The 16,013-nt window shown below is 39.1% G+C and overlaps 2 protein-coding genes across 6 annotated transcripts in view; one reads left to right on the top strand and one right to left on the bottom strand.

Moving 5' to 3' along the window:
* The window catches only part of tbl1xr1a (TBL1X/Y related 1a), a 326,002-nt gene extending 319,869 nt beyond the window's left edge, over nucleotides 1-6,133 (top strand). For all 4 annotated transcript variants that reach the window (XM_067432118.1, XM_067432116.1, XM_067432117.1 and 1 more), the window contains 13 exons: nucleotides 49-194; nucleotides 1,262-1,481; nucleotides 1,631-1,763; nucleotides 2,177-2,318; nucleotides 2,397-2,460; nucleotides 2,893-2,990; nucleotides 3,463-3,523; nucleotides 3,637-3,758; nucleotides 3,844-3,918; nucleotides 4,078-4,205; nucleotides 5,342-5,507; nucleotides 5,591-5,692; nucleotides 5,781-6,133. In XM_067432118.1, the coding sequence (XP_067288219.1) occupies nucleotides 49-194; nucleotides 1,262-1,481; nucleotides 1,631-1,763; nucleotides 2,177-2,318; nucleotides 2,397-2,460; nucleotides 2,893-2,990; nucleotides 3,463-3,523; nucleotides 3,637-3,758; nucleotides 3,844-3,918; nucleotides 4,078-4,205; nucleotides 5,342-5,507; nucleotides 5,591-5,692; nucleotides 5,781-5,807 (1,484 nt within the window). In that variant the 3' untranslated portion in view covers nucleotides 5,808-6,133. The remainder of the gene's footprint in view (nucleotides 1-48; nucleotides 195-1,261; nucleotides 1,482-1,630; nucleotides 1,764-2,176; nucleotides 2,319-2,396; nucleotides 2,461-2,892; nucleotides 2,991-3,462; nucleotides 3,524-3,636; nucleotides 3,759-3,843; nucleotides 3,919-4,077; nucleotides 4,206-5,341; nucleotides 5,508-5,590; nucleotides 5,693-5,780) is intronic.
* A 2,575-nt stretch (nucleotides 6,134-8,708) lies between these two features.
* Nucleotides 8,709-16,013, bottom strand: part of si:ch211-51h4.2 (uncharacterized) — a 145,286-nt gene continuing 137,981 nt past the window's right edge. For both annotated transcript variants that reach the window (XM_067432120.1, XM_067432121.1), the window contains 5 exons: nucleotides 15,835-15,949; nucleotides 13,693-13,816; nucleotides 13,424-13,493; nucleotides 10,789-10,892; nucleotides 8,709-10,714 (listed from right to left, as the gene is read on the bottom strand). In XM_067432120.1, coding sequence (XP_067288221.1) covers nucleotides 10,552-10,714; nucleotides 10,789-10,892; nucleotides 13,424-13,493; nucleotides 13,693-13,816; nucleotides 15,835-15,949 — 576 coding nt within the window. In that variant the 3' untranslated portion in view covers nucleotides 8,709-10,551. The remainder of the gene's footprint in view (nucleotides 10,715-10,788; nucleotides 10,893-13,423; nucleotides 13,494-13,692; nucleotides 13,817-15,834; nucleotides 15,950-16,013) is intronic.

The raw sequence follows: 16,013 nt of genomic DNA, 5'->3' as shown, positions 1-16,013 counted from the left end.
TTGATCCAGCAAGCGTCACACTGAAGTGTTTATCATTCCCTCTGGCAGGGTTTTCCCACTCGGCCTTCACATTCGGTATTGAGAGCCACATCAGTCAGTCTAACATCAACGGCGCCCTAGTGCCCCCTGCTGCCCTGATCTCCATCATCCAGAAGGGCCTGCAGTACGTGGAGGCTGAAGTCAGCATCAATGAGGTAATAGCAGCTTAAATTACAGAATCAAGGATTGTTTTTATTTCTTAATTAAATATGCAAATGGGATTGCTACATAGATTAGTTAATCTTACAAAACTTGCCGATACATTTTATATATTTATACAGGGAAACACTTTAAAAAGGCCCACACGAAGGCTGGGCAAGATGGCAAAAAGATTTAAATATTTTTTCCCATATCTATTCATCACAATACTAATTTACCATTAATGGGGAAGGGAAATGCTTTCCACATATTTGTTAGAGCTTGAAAATGAATGTAAACATGATAACTTGTTTGTTCAGAATTAAACTTGAAAATTAAATTCTCATTTAGGGTCTCAATTTCTTTTCCATTTTATTTTTGGGGATTCTGCATTTTATAATTTAATGCCAATGTATATAAACCTTGACAATTAAGGCAAGCTTTTAAAATGAGATGAAATAAAATATAATTAATTTGTAAAAATTGAATTTAAATTTTTTTGTCAAATATGCTGCTCAATAGAACTGTGCACATTTAAAACATGAATGGTAAATATCTTGGTTGTACAATATTATTATCCTTAGGAATATTATTATTATTATTATTATTATTATTATTATGTTAAGTACATTTTAGTAAACAGTAGTGATTGATCTCTGGTTTAGTGTATTTTTGATAGCAGTTTTTCCTCAAATGTCGCTCTGGAGATGAAGTTCATGTCTTCGTATATTGAGACAGCAGACGCTGAAAACACGTTTGTATATCAGACAAAACAGCACCGTTTATCTATGTTGTGATAGACTGTTAGATTAATCCTCGTTATCAAAGACTTATGGCAATCTCGATATGATATCGTTTACCATACACTAAAGGGGTCAACAATAAAGAGAAACCACCAATTTCAAGATAAACCCCCACTGCTTTAATGAAAAAGTAGGTTTCTTAAAAAAAAAGTTTCTTTTTTTAATTTTGTGTTGAAATGCAACCTGCAGATGTTTTTGTGCATTTCACCCAGGTAATAAAATTGGTTGATGCACACAACATCAAATGAGTGCATGACTGACATGTTGACTTCTGTCCGCAGGACGGCACACTGTTCGATGGACGGCCGATTGAATCGCTGTCATTGATTGACGCGGTGATGCCCGATGTCGTACAGACACGACAGCAGGCGTACCGAGACAAACTGGCCCAGCAACAAGCCGCCGCAACGCCCTCGGCAACCAGCACCAACATGCAGGGTAATGCCAAAAATGGAGAGAACACCGCAAACGGAGAGGAGAACGGTGCTCACGCCTTACCCAGTGAGTCACTGAATGATTCTAGAAACACATTGTGTTTGTTATTGTTTTTGTGAAAATGTTACGTTATGGAGTGAATTTTCTAGCTTTTAGTAAATCTGGCTCTTGCGCCCTTCCTCTTATTGATGGACATCATGTGATTTCATGTGCAGATAACCATACAGACATGATGGAGGTGGACGTGGATGTGGAGATCCCTCAGAATAAAGCCATGGTCCTGAGAGGTCACGAGTCAGAGGTCTTCATCTGCGCCTGGAACCCTGTCAGTGACCTGCTCGCCTCTGGGTCAGTTGTACAGTCTCTTTCAATCGCTGAATCCGTTCATTCATTCATCCTCGCTGAGTACACAACAAGGACACACTGTAATGTGTAGATTGGTGATAGCACTAAAACTGACATTTTTAAATGGCACGGCGTCTGTCAGATGTGTCGATATTTTGGGTTAGTCATGGCATTATATTACACTTTCAAGCTCCAGAAAGTACACAAAAGTATCCAAAAGTTTACTTTGCTACTACAATATATGTTACTAGAGTGCCAGTTCATATTTTATTTTAAATACCAATCTGTTCCAAACAGTGTGAAATAGATTATATGAACATCAAGAATAGAAACTGGCAACAGTTTGAGTATCAGTATTTGCAAAGAATGAGGGCGATTGGTGCATCTGTAGAAAAGAATACTCTGGCTGTTCACAGGTCTGGAGACTCAACGGCACGTATCTGGAATCTGAGCGAGAACAGCAGTAGTAGCTCTACACAGCTCGTCCTGAGGCACTGCATACGGGAAGGTGGCCAAGATGTGCCCAGCAACAAAGACGTCACATCGTTAGACTGGAACGTGAGTTCAGATCTGACAAACCTCTTCCTCTACTGTGTATATTGAAAGGAACTAACGTTTCCTCCTCGTGTTTTTCAGAGTGAAGGTACACTATTAGCTACAGGCTCCTATGATGGCTTTGCAAGAATATGGACTAAAGATGGTAAGCGAACAGGTTTTTTGTCTTCTGCATCAACATGCTTTTCTCTGTATATTTAGCAGTCTGACATACAAAGTTCTGTCATGAAACTCTAGATGGCGCTGGCTGGCAATCACATCATTCTCTATAGGGCACAGCTGATTGGTTCTTGCTGTATCAGTAGTCAATAAACTCGCTGCTCAACCTTCAAATACTTGTCAGCATTTGCTTTAGTGGTTGCAGCACGCTTTCAGAAACCCTCCACCGTCCCCAGCTCCACCTGTATAGATTTGCTAAGGGTAATACATGTATGCTATACTGTACAGCAGCAGCAGCAGCAGCAAAAGCAGCAGCGTAGCAGATCTATTCCGCCAAGACCAAACATATCAACATTGTCATATCCATTATGATGTCAAACACGCAGAGATGTCATGACAGAACTGTGTTCATTCACAGGTAATCTGGCCAGTACCCTGGGGCAACATAAAGGTCCAATTTTCGCATTAAAATGGAACAAAAAAGGAAACTTTATCCTCAGCGCCGGTGTTGATAAGGTACGAGAAGAAAACTACAGTCTGTGAAGTGTAGTAAGAAAGCACTCAGAACAATAGCAACATGCCACAAACTACTACAATACCGCATAGCAACACCCTGACACCTAAAACGATAGTTAACCTGGAGCAGGGGTTCCCAAACTGGGGTTTGTGAAATCAGAGATGTAAATTTAAAAAATAAATAAAGACAATGTTTACTAAAATGATTTGCTGTATTTTTTTAACCTGCATGTCATGTGGTGATAAACCAAAATCAGAGAACCATGTACATGCCAGGGGTTACTTCGAGTCAACATTTCTGTTTAGTTTGGGAATCCCTGACCTAGGACACTAGCGTTGTAGTTGTGTTTTTCACAGTCACTCACATTTTTTTTCCCAGAAAATGTAAGTATCTAGTGTGTGTTGCTAGTGGCACATATACATATCAGTTTACCCTGTCGCAGATGAGTTAATTTTTGATCCTTTTCTTCAGACAACAATCATTTGGGATGCTCACACAGGGGAAGCCAAACAGCAGTTCCCGTTTCATTCAGGTTCACAGAGATCCCACTTTATTCTTCATAATATGAGACTAATATTGTGAGCAATTGACTATTTTAAAGGGAAAAAGCTCTTACGCTGTGGCCTTTTCTCCCTCTCGCTTCAGCACCCGCTCTGGACGTGGACTGGCAGAGTAACAACACGTTTGCCTCCTGTAGCACAGACATGTGCATCCATGTGTGCAAACTGGGCCAAGACCGACCCATTAAGACATTCCAAGGACACACAGTAAGAACTGTCTGCTATTCCCGCTGTTTCCCTCAACTCCAGTCTGCCAAAGGGATGAATGTTAAACCGTTTTCTCTGTCTCCAGAATGAAGTTAATGCAATCAAATGGGATCCGACTGGCAACCTGCTGGCGTCGTGTTCTGATGATATGACTCTGAAGGTAAGAGTCCTTACCACACTGCCTACACTATAGAAATTCAGAATCATATTTTTGTATTGTTGTACCAAAATGACTGCAAGTACGCACATTTCATAGGGTGTTTATAAAATGCAGATGCTGCCCTGATGATCTAAATCATTGTTTCTTCCAATGTCCTAGATCTGGAGTATGAAACAGGACACCTGTGTTCATGATTTGCAAGCTCACAACAAAGAAATCTACACTATCAAATGGAGCCCCACAGGTCCAGGAACCAACAACCCCAATGCCAATCTAATGCTGGCCAGGTAGAGTCATATTCCTTAAATATCATATTCACCAGTTGCTACTCCATGGATTGAGGTTTTTTTTTCCTTTACAAATAGTACTTTGAAGTTAATGTTACATAGGGGAACTATGAGCAATGTTGCCGCCAATGGGCCACCAGGTGAGACACAGGGCCCACGACTGATCTAAAGTATCCAGATAGAAATGTCTTGTCCATTTTCAGTGGAGAAAGTGCCCAATCAACATTGCTCAAAAGTGGCCCAGTGTATCATCACCTTAACTCTTTCCCCACAATCCATGTTTTCACTGTTATACGGTAAGGGGTGCTATTATGCATCTTCTGAAAGAAGGAATCTCAGGATCAAAAAACAAATGATAAAAAAGATGCATGATATATTGGTGCCATATCAAGCATGTATATATTGCATAAACATTTCCTCTACTTTTTATATTTTGACTTACCTTTGCTGATATTTAAAAAAATGTACACATTTAAGATATTTAAAATATAGTATGGAAATCTAATGTTTCCATTGATTGGTTATCTGCTAGCCTAGAAATCTATACCCACTCTAGTGGCAGCAAATATAATTTGCAGCCATGGTAGTCTAGCAACTCTCCCTTGGCTTGCGAGCTTGAAAAACCAAACTCTGGTTAGGCCAATCACATCGTGTATAGAGTCGGTGGGCGGGCTTTAACATCATGACAGCAGATGTGCGACGGTTCCACGTGATGCTAGAAAACAAAGAAACTGGTGAACAGCGGTTTTTCGATTCTGCTTTGGCCGCAACTTTGGAAGACAGAGTTAAGCTTTTCTTTGAGAAAAGAAAGAACGGCGCTGAAGTCATTCTTAAGAAAGGAAGATGTGTTCGTCATTTTGCCGACTGCATACAGCAAAAGTTTAATTTGTCAACTAGCTCTGCTTCAATTTCTGCGTTGCTCAAGTTGGTTGTAGCGCTATCCTATTGCTTGCAAAGGGAATTAAAACAATAACTGTTTATCTCACCCCTCGGATTGAGCCCTGCCATTGGTGTGTTCCCAGACCCAACATCTTGATGTGGGTCTGACTTGTCAGGCTAGTTATCAGCCATAAAATGTAAAAAAAAAAAACACAACCTAAACACAAACTGATTGTGTTATTCTGTGTCGACTCCAGTGCTTCCTTTGACTCCACTGTTCGGCTTTGGGACGTAGATCGAGGCATCTGCATCCACACACTAACCAAACACCAGGAGCCCGTGTACAGCGTGGCCTTCAGCCCTGACGGACGCCATCTAGCCAGCGGCTCTTTCGACAAGTGTGTCCACATCTGGAACACACAGGTAAGATTGGACCTGTTCTGATTTAGCAATGCAAACCGATCAACACTACAGCATGACCAAAACTCTTTATGTCATTTCCACAGACTGGTGCTTTAGTCCATAGCTACAGAGGGACAGGGGGCATTTTTGAAGTTTGCTGGAATGCAGCAGGAGACAAAGTAGGAGCAAGTGCGTCGGACGGCTCTGTAAGTACAACCTTCCTCTGTGCCGCAAACAAAGGTTATGGATGCGTTAATGCCTATATTTATTTAATATTTTGTGTTTCCATTGTAGGTTTGTGTATTAGATCTGCGGAAATAGCGCTGCTTGCTGGAAGCCATGGACCGACTATGAATGTGTACATAGCCAAAATGACTGTCCCTGACCCTCAAACTGCTACAGTCCCTAGTGAACCATGGCCAGCCACTACAGACAAACACAAGCACCCTGACGCCACAGGCCACGCGCAGAGGATGTGATTCCAACCAGAGACATTCAAATGACTTTTGTAAGGTGGGAAAAAAAAACAGTATAGCCGAGGAAGAAGAAAGACAAGAGGACTGGTGTATGTACCAAATTTGGAAGATATTTTACTATTTGTTCTTCAAAACCAATCTCATCAAAATAAACAAACGAAAGGATTTTAATCTTTGTTGGTAGTTTCCGTTTCAGTGTGCAGACATATCAAGTGTTTTCTTTTCCTCCCCCACTCTCTTTCTTTCACACATTTGATTTAACGTCACAGCTGCATGATTCCAGGACTCATGTTTTCCTCCGTTTGACACAAGTACAGTTATTTAGTCTTTTGGTACTGGATGTGTTGTGATTTCAACAGTGTGGGGACATGAAAAAACTTTTTTTCAATCTTTTTCTTGTTCTTCGGTTTTAGTTTTTATGCTATGGTGTAATTGTTATTCCCCCTCGTACCTCGTTTCCCCACCCCCCCAACTGAGAGATACATTAACCACAAAACAGAGAAAAACAGGCACCCACATCTACAGGAAATACATCCATTCACTCTTACTCTATATAGTCCCCCTTAAAATGAATAAACAATTCTGTCTGAGGACCGTTTGACATGCATGTAGATTTAAAATAAGACTTGCTTTAGGGTTTGCAGTATTTCAAATTAAACTAATTACTTTAATAACTGGATTATTTACTTGTTCATTTTGTCTTGAAACTACAGGCATTTTAAAGCAAACAAACATCAAATACATTACGTTAAAATAAAGGTTGAGCATGTTTTTTTTAATTATTTTTATTATTGGAGTCCCCAAAACTAAAAGCAAGTCTGATGCTCATCAACATTCAAAAGCATTTAAATGACGTCAGATGTTTGTTTATTTACAGTAACTGCATGCATGACGACAGTCTATACTAATGTGTGTTTGGTTTTTCTCCGTGTTTAGACAGGGAAAAAGCAGTCAGACCCAAAGAGTGCAAAAGTGAAAGAGGCTCTGAATTTCTTTCCTCCCTCTGAAAGCTATTTTAGGACATTACATGATGTTTAACCCTGGATTTTAAACAAGGATGTGGTATATTGAAGTCTGTGTAAAACTGATTAAAAAACACATCTGAACACTATTTATTACAGCCTACGACAACAGAAGGGTGTTTGCTCATCTCTGTAATCGCCCCAGCGTCTGCCTGCCCACAGCAACCTTCAGCTCCCCGGTGTCATTTCTAATCATTATTCTTACTGCGTCTGTGTCTCCTGGACTTTTTGTACTCTTTTAAAACTTTTGTAATTCATATTTCTTTGTAGCTATTAAAAAAAAAAAAAAGAGTAAAGAAATAAGCAAAAAAAAAAAAGAGACCCCCCCCCCCCCCCCCCCCCCCAACAAACTACTGGAGGTCGGTTTGAGGGTGTACAGCTTAGACCTCCGTTTTGCTCACTCTGAGTCCCACGTGTTCTCAGATGTCCCCACACCTGACCTTTGTTTCCCCAGTCAAACGTTTTTGGTTGCAAAAATTCCCCCTTGCATTGCATTGATCTGTTGTCATTTGAATCAGATCTGAAGTCCAAAATAAAGTATATTTTGATATTACTGCTGTGTTTTTATTCTCCTGATTTGTCTATTTAGGTAATGCTGCAAATAAACCATTAAAGTTACTAAACGGCCCATTTGAGGAGTGTTTCAGCTAGAAGAGATAATCCATTATGCGCTCACATGCCATGTTTATTCATTATTTTTCAAACGTTATTGATTTGTCTCTGGTTGCTCTACTTCATCATAAGAAGGGCATCTAATTAGGCATGTTGGTGTAAACAAATGTTTGGGGGTCAGTAAGATTTTTAAAAAATATCTTTGAAAGACTCAAGCTCACCAAAGCTGTGAAAATAGTAAAAAGTAATATTGTGAAAAATTATAATTAGAAATTCACATACGACCTACTTTCTATATTAATGTATTGTTTATTGTGATGGCAAAGCTGAATTTTCGGCATCATTACTCCGGTCTGCAGTGTCACCTGATCTTTTATTCTAATATGATGATTTGATGCTCAAGAAACATCTCTTATTATCAGTGTTAAAAATAGTTTACTTGATTATTATTTTACCTTTTTGTGTAAACCTTGATAGAGAAATATAAATGAGTTCAAATGAACAGCATTTAAATAAAACATTTTATAACAATGTCTTTACTGATACTTTTGTAAAATTGTACTGACCCAAATATTTAATGCTTTACAGTTTAGGGTTTTTCTTTGTTGATAATGTATTCAGGTGAAAATGAGCAATACATTTATTGCTGTATCTATAAGGGATGTAACAATACATGATCTATTGAGATATCGCAAATTCGCAATATAAAAAACGTGGCGTATATATATTGATGTAAACGATATGATTTGTCATAGTTGTTTTATCTCAGGCTCAGCTTACTGTTTAATAAGGTACAATTCACTTAAAAATGAAGAGTTTTTTTTTTATGAAACCAGAAAAAAGATTTCTGGCCCTCCATTTAAAGTCCATTGCTCTAAAGCTTAAAAGATTCAATAAATGTCAAAGGCATCATAAAAAATAATCTGGTGGTTTAATCCAAATCTTCTGAAAAGGGACTGTCTTTATCTGATGAACGGATTCATAACGACACACATACTTAAGTAAACACGGATGTTCAGATGATATTTAAATAATAAATAAAAAAACATCTCTTTATTTTGGCTTAAAATTGTATTGTGAGTTTAGTATTGTGAGAGTATCATATCATGAAACGAGTGCATTTAGTATTTATTCACTTTGTTAATGTGAATAGAAATCTGAGGTATATTTTTACAGACTGCAGAAAGCTACAGAAAAGAGAAGCGAATGGATCGCTGCAAATCACGGAACGGATTCAAAACTGGACAGCAAAACATGGATTTGCATTTGCAGTTATCATCAATGTAACTATGCCGTATTTATGTTTAGAGGCAAATTTGCTTTATGTATTTCCCCGGCGTTGAAATCCGGTATCCGTAATCCGGTTCATGTATAAATGTCAGGAAACATGATTCCAGGCTGCATGTCAATATCCTTGATCACTGGATCTTTGGTAAGTTTTTAAGGAACACTATATTGAGCCCGTCCTTTAAAGGGGTGGTTCCGTGTTTTTTTTTCTATGCTTGGTTGTGTTTATGGGGCGCAGTATGTCATGTCTTAATACTTCTTTTTGTTTTGTTTTTACGCTGTATTGTTCTTATATTTGACCTTTATTCCACACCGCTGTCTCCACAGTCCTTTGAACGGCTTGTCTGCTTCCTGCTTCTATGAAACCTATCCCTCCAAAAACGCAATGATCTTAGATTGGATAGATGGCCAAATGTAGTTTCATGTATTTTTATTGGCTGACGTGCCAAGCACAGGTTGTCACATCTGCGGTGACTAGCAAGAGAAGCAGCTTATTGTAGTCCAAACCGGACGTTTTTGTACGCAATAAACTGGCGTAACTTTCAGAAAGACTTTCAGTGCTTTCAGATACTCTTTATGCTCAAGCATCAACATTACACACTAACTAAAGTTAAAAAAAATGGCATGCAACCACCTTAAACTGAAAATTATTTGTTTTACTCATATTTTCGCAGTTTCCCCTATTAACTCCAGTGGCTCTTTTGCCACTCAGTCCAGCTGAGGGGTCGTGTTCAGGCGGGAAAGTGACGTCAATGCATGCCCTCTATTAGTCCATGCTAGCAAATGTAGTTAACAAATGAATCTTTATTGTAAACGTTACCCTATTTTATTTATATTATTTGTAATAATTATATTAATTACATAACATTGGCAACAGGATTATTGTTTAGATATAATTTACACAATTGTTTCTATTTTAAAATAATATGCTGCTTTTTATTAAATTTTTATTTGTTGTCAGCCTGTTTTTGGCTGACCATAAGCAGTCATATTTTAATAATAGTCATGCTTTAATATTACACGCAATTAACTTAATCAATTTATTACAATATAGCAATGAATATCATTTTAAAAACAGAAAACTGAATAAGCGGCGTGATATATACACGTCAGCATCTCACACACCTCAAATTAAATCACTATTTTATTCTGCGGTCCTGTGGTTTACTTCTTGTCAAAGTGAAAACACAAGTGACACATTGGACAGCAATAATAGCCCGTGATTTCCTCAAAGATCTTTGTTAAAAGCAGCAGCTTTTCTGGGAACGTTGTTATGGTTTCATGGTGCGACTGCAGATTTAATCACTGTATTGTTGATGAAATCAAAATATGCTTCCATAACTCACTGAGAGTACATGCAATTTACTGGATTAAAATGAAGTGGGGGATATGAAATATATTCTTAGCATGCGTGAATGAGGGGTCATTTTGCCTGAAGAACAACTATAAATCTTTAGCGCGAGACGTCATCACGATAGCGCTCTATACTGGTGCAGTATTTTAAATGGCTGCCTGTGGCTAGTTCTGTGATCAGTGTGTGCTACTGCTACAATACATTAGTTGTGTGTTGGTTTGGCTCACTGGCACAGTGTGAGGTAATAACTGTCCGTTCCTGAGGGATCTCAGCAGCATGTTGCCCCACCTGATATCCAATCTCCTTTGGCTCTCTCATCCAAGAGAAGAATTGGTGTGGAGGACGAGTGACATGTTCTCAGTGATCTCTAGGATGCTCTGGAAGATGTCGTAAGCCACAGCGAACAGGAAGTAGATGGGCAGCAGCCAGTGGAGCCTGAAGAGTCTCTCGCTCGCCATCAGAGGCACCGCCAGATGCCTGGAAACAGGAAGGAGCGGTGAAACCGGAGCATGGATGCACAAGCGGATGCGCACGTGCTTAAATGTACTCACTTGAAGCGCTCGGATCTGGAGGTCCTCAGCATGAGGAAGATGAACAAACCCACCTCTGTGTTTAAGGAGAAGGAGACCACTTTGTCAAGCATCACCACAAATCCCTGTGCAACAGGACATGGGTGGAAAAGTCAGTGTTGTTAATGTTAGCTAAAATTTACAACTAAAACTAGTTTTTGGTGATGAAAATCAGTTATATCATGGATATACTAAACTATTCTACTTTATATACTATAAACACTTTGGTAATATTTTTATTTTTTTTATTTTGTCAGAGATTTAGGAAGATTTTTATTTTGCTAAAGATTTAGGAATTTTGTTGTACTTGTGTCTATATAATATTAATTTAGTCAGTATTCATTTGTATTTATTAGTATTAGTTTACATATATAAAAGCATACATATATATATATATATATATATATATAAAAAAAAAAATCCCTAACTGAAATTTTTATTAAAATTTTTAATTAGTTTATTTGAATGTTTAGGTCATTATGATGTGTGCTTGTGCCCTATATATATATATATATATATATATATATATATATATATATATATATATATATATATATATATAGGGCACAAGCACACATCATAATGACCTAAACATTCAAACAAAATAATTAAAAATATTATATAAATGTGTATGCAATAAATTATATAAATTAAATAATACCGAGAAATGGGGCCAGTTGCAAAAACATAGCCACTAAGTTCAGAATTAGTCTGACCAACTTACAGTTAGTTTAGTAAAATCAGTTTATCAGTTTCTGAATCAAATTAGGCCAATCTAACTGTTGATGTAACTTAAGAACTTATAACCAGCTTTTAGGACATTTTTTTATTAACAAAATAACTGCCAGAACACAAGCTTGTTGAGGACCAATGACTTATCAATGCAAAACCTTCCAGCAGTGAATGAACTTGGGCAATGAACGCATTCTACCTCCTCTGCAATCATTAGTGGCTGCTTGATAAATGTATGTTAGCACACGTCCTCCGCTAATGACATCCTGCAGTTTGAAACCAGTTTTATAGAAAATTATATTTGAACCCAAAACACATACAGGTCCTTCTCAAAAAATTTGCATATTGTGATAAAGTTCATTATTTTCCATAATGTAATGATAAAAATTAAACTTTCATATATTTTAGATTCATTGCATTGATTCATTACAGTCTTTTATTGTTTCAATACTGATGCTTTTGGCATACAGCTCATGAAAACCCCAAATTCCTGTCTCAAATAATTAGCATATCATGAGAAGGTTCTCTAAACGAGCTATTAACCTATTCATCTGAATCAACTAATTAACTCTAAACACCTGCAAAAGATTCCTGAGGCTTTTAAAAACTCCCAGCCTGGTTCATTACTCAAAACCGCAATCATGGGTAAGACTGCCGACCCGACCCTGTCCAGAAGGCCATCATTGACACCCTCAAGCGAGAGGGTAAGACACAGAAAGAAATTTCTGAACGAATAGGCTGTTCCCAGAGTGCTGTATAAAGGCACCTCAGTGGGAAGTCTGTGGGAAGGAAAAAGTGTGGCAAAAAACGCTGCACAACGAGAAGAGGTGACCGGACCAGTGCAGTGGACTGAAGTCTGGAGCAGTGGACTGAGTCTGGAGTAGAAACATCCAGAGCCACTGTGCACAGGAGTGTGCAGGAAATGGGCTGCAGGTGCCGCATTCCCCAGGTCAAGCCACTTTTGAACCAGAAACAGCGGCAGAAGCACCTGACCTGGGCTACAGAGAAGCAGCACTGGACTGTTGCTCAAATTTTGCCTGTCATTCAGAAATCAAGGTGCCAGAGTCTGGAGGAAGTCTGGGGAGAAGGAAATGCAGTGATGGTCTGGGGTGCCATGTCAGCTGCTGGTGTTGGTCCACTGTGTTTTATCAAGGGCAGGGTCAATGCAGCCACCTATCAGGAGATTTTGGAGCACTTCATGCTTCCATCTGCTGAAAGTTTTATGGAGATGAAGATTTAGTTTTTCAGCATGACCTGGCACCTGCTCACAGTGCCAAAACCACTGGTAAATGGTTTACTGACCATGGTATTACTGTGCTCAATTGGCCTGCCAACTCTCCTGACCTGAACCCCATAGAGAATCTGTGGGATATTGTGAAGAGAAAGTTGAGAGACGCAAGACCCAACACTCGGGATGAGCTTAAGGCCGCTATCGAAGCATCCTGGGCCTCCATAACACCTCAGCAGTGCCACAGGCTGATCGCCTCCATGCCACGCCGCATTGAAGCAGTCATTTCTGCAAAAGGATTCCCGACCAAGTATTGAGTTCATAACTGAACATAATTATTTGAAGGTTGACTTTTTTTGTATTAAAAACCTTTTATTGGTCGGATGAAATATGCAATTTTTTTGAGATTTTCATGGGTTTTCAATTTTGGGTTTTCATGAGCTGTAAGCTAAAATCATCAGTATTAAAACAATAAAAGACCTGACATATTTCAGTTGGTGTGCAATGAATCTAAAATATATGAACGTTTAATTTTTATCATTACATTATGGAAAATAATTAACTTTATCACAATATGCTAATTTTTTGAGAAGGACCTGTAGATCATTACATATTATTAGCCTAAACTCTAACCATCAGGTTAAAATAAGTACCAACCTTCGGATCACAAGCTGAAACGACAAAAATGAGGCCGAAAGCCAGAAAGGACATGAAACTGCTGAAGAACCTGGAAGAGGGGAAAGCAGAGAGGTTGTTGAGTCTGGGAGTTATTGCGATTTATCAAAGCCAGTGTTTTTAATGCACCGAAAGCCTTTTTTATTAGCAGAGTAAAAAGGGATATGCTGGCTGTGTGAGCGGTGACGGGCTGTAAAAGCTTAAAGAAATGGTCTGTGAAATGATCTGCCAGGGCTGAATCCAGAGTTTACCGTCTGCAGTGCTGTAAGCTCTGGGCTAATGTCCTCCACTGTGAGCTATGGGGCAATAGCCCTGCGCTGATTCTCGCCATCCATTCCGCATTCTCTGCCCAGTGTGTGCCGACGAGGCCATCGACTGAAACGGAAGGCGACGTTAGGTCATGAAATTAGCACTGCGGGAATCTGTTGGCTACATGTAAGGAGACAATCATGAGATACTTTATTAGATAGGTTTCCCTTTAGAGGATAACATTTGGCCACAGACACAGAAATGTAATATGTGGTGTGTGAGTATGTGACAAAAAGCAGCATTTGTAAGCGCAAGATAAAAACAAATTTAAATAGATTTAAAAAACACTTATTATCTCTTCTTCACGGCACCTGTAAGTGGGTGGGATATATTGGGCAGCAAGTGAACATTTTATCCTCAAAGTTAATGTGTTAGAAGCAGGAAAAATGGACAAGTGTAAGGATTTGAGCAAGTTTGACGAGCTAAATTGCGATGACTGGACGACTGGGTCAGAGCATCTCCAAAACTGCAGCTCTTGTGGGGTGATCTCTGTCTGCAGTGACCAGTATCTATCAAAAGCGGTCCAAGGAAGGAACAGTGGTGAACCGGCAACAGGGTCAAGGGCGGCCAAGGCTCATTGATGCATGTGGGAAGCGAAGGCTGGCCTATGTGGCCTGAACAAACAGACGAGATTCTGTAGCTCAAATTGCTCAAGTAGTTAAGGCTGGTTCTGATAGAAAGGTGTCAGAATGCATAGCGCATCACAGTTTGTTGCATGTGGGGCTGCAGAGCCACAGACCAGTCAGGGTGCCCATGCTGACTCCTGTCCACCACTGAAAGCACCAACAGTGGGCCCGTAATCATCAGAACTGGACGACGGAGCAATGGAAGAAGGTGGTCTGGTCAGATAAATCAGGTTTTCTTTTACGTCGCGTAGATGGGAAGAAGGCAAGCCGGTGGAGGTAGGGTGATGCTTTGGGTAATGCTCTGCTGAGAAACCTTGGACTCATACAGCATGTAGATGTGCTGAACAAACAAGTCTGATCCATAAAGGCTCCACCTCGCAACTTACAGGACTTAAATGATCTGCTGCTAACATCTTGGTGCCAGATATCACAGCACACCTTCAGGGGTCTAGTGGAGTCCATGTCTGGATGGGTCAGGGCTGTTTTGGCAGCAAAAGGAGAACCAACGCAATATTTGTCATAATGTTATAAATAAACAAACATGTATAAATAACCTGAAGTTCACCTTTGCAATAATACAGTTTACAGTGCATCATGAACTCTGACTGCGAGATGTTTTTTATCTGATGATATGCCAGGTAATATTTAGTCCATGCATGGCAACATTTCTCTGACCTTAATCCTTTAATCTCATTATTGAAGTTAAGAATATTTAGTCTTTTCAATGAACCTGCTCTGCAGCGTCATAATTACTTCATACAGTCTCTTCCTAACACAATACTGTTTAACACTAGCAACTAATAGCCAGATGTGAGATTACACTCACTCAACACTAACAGATGGAATATGTCACATGCAACTCAATGTAATGTGCTACAGAGGCTATTTGAATTCATACCGTGGTGAGCCATGGGTTGGACATAATTCACACTGACACCCTCGGCTGAGAGCTTTGCTGGACTGGGCCCAGAAACAGGCTGATAGATGCAGCAGACAGTGTAACAGAGCCAAGAGCAGTACGAGTCAGGACTGGACACACATAACCTCCACAGAGGCTGTGGCCGTGTGGAGGACACACTGACGACTAGGATTCAATGAGCTTTAATAATCCGACTCCATGGCAACTGATCAATTGTTTCACAGAATATTCATTTTCTTCTTTTTTAAAACCTTTTAAGGAGCAGACATTTCAATATATTTGTTTGATATAAAATCTAATAAACAAATGAATATAAAAATTACACTAATAAATTACATGTAGACAATATACATGGCTCTTACTTGCTATCACAATATATGATTTCTGTTAATATAATGCATGTTCCTTATTTTAAATACATACATAATGATCATTTTAATATTTCGTTAAAATGTAAAATAATGTAAACTATTTAGTAAATGTAAAAAATGAACATGCATGACTAAGCATTTAAAGTCATAATATAACGATAAACTCACTCGTGTGCTTCATGGCTGTGCCCATCACGAGGAAGCTCACAGTTACACTGATGGTGATGAAGACCTGGATCAGCTCTGCCACCCATGAGAACCGGCTATATCTCTGTGTTATGACCTGTGGAACAGCACAACACCTCAGATTTCAATTACCAAAAACTCATCAGTAAATCTCAGCTGTG

Source organism: Pseudorasbora parva, chromosome 22 (genome assembly GCF_024679245.1).
Source record: "Pseudorasbora parva isolate DD20220531a chromosome 22, ASM2467924v1, whole genome shotgun sequence".
Taxonomy (NCBI): Eukaryota; Metazoa; Chordata; class Actinopteri; order Cypriniformes; family Gobionidae; genus Pseudorasbora; species Pseudorasbora parva.
This window is presented reverse-complemented; position numbering and strand designations above follow the sequence as displayed.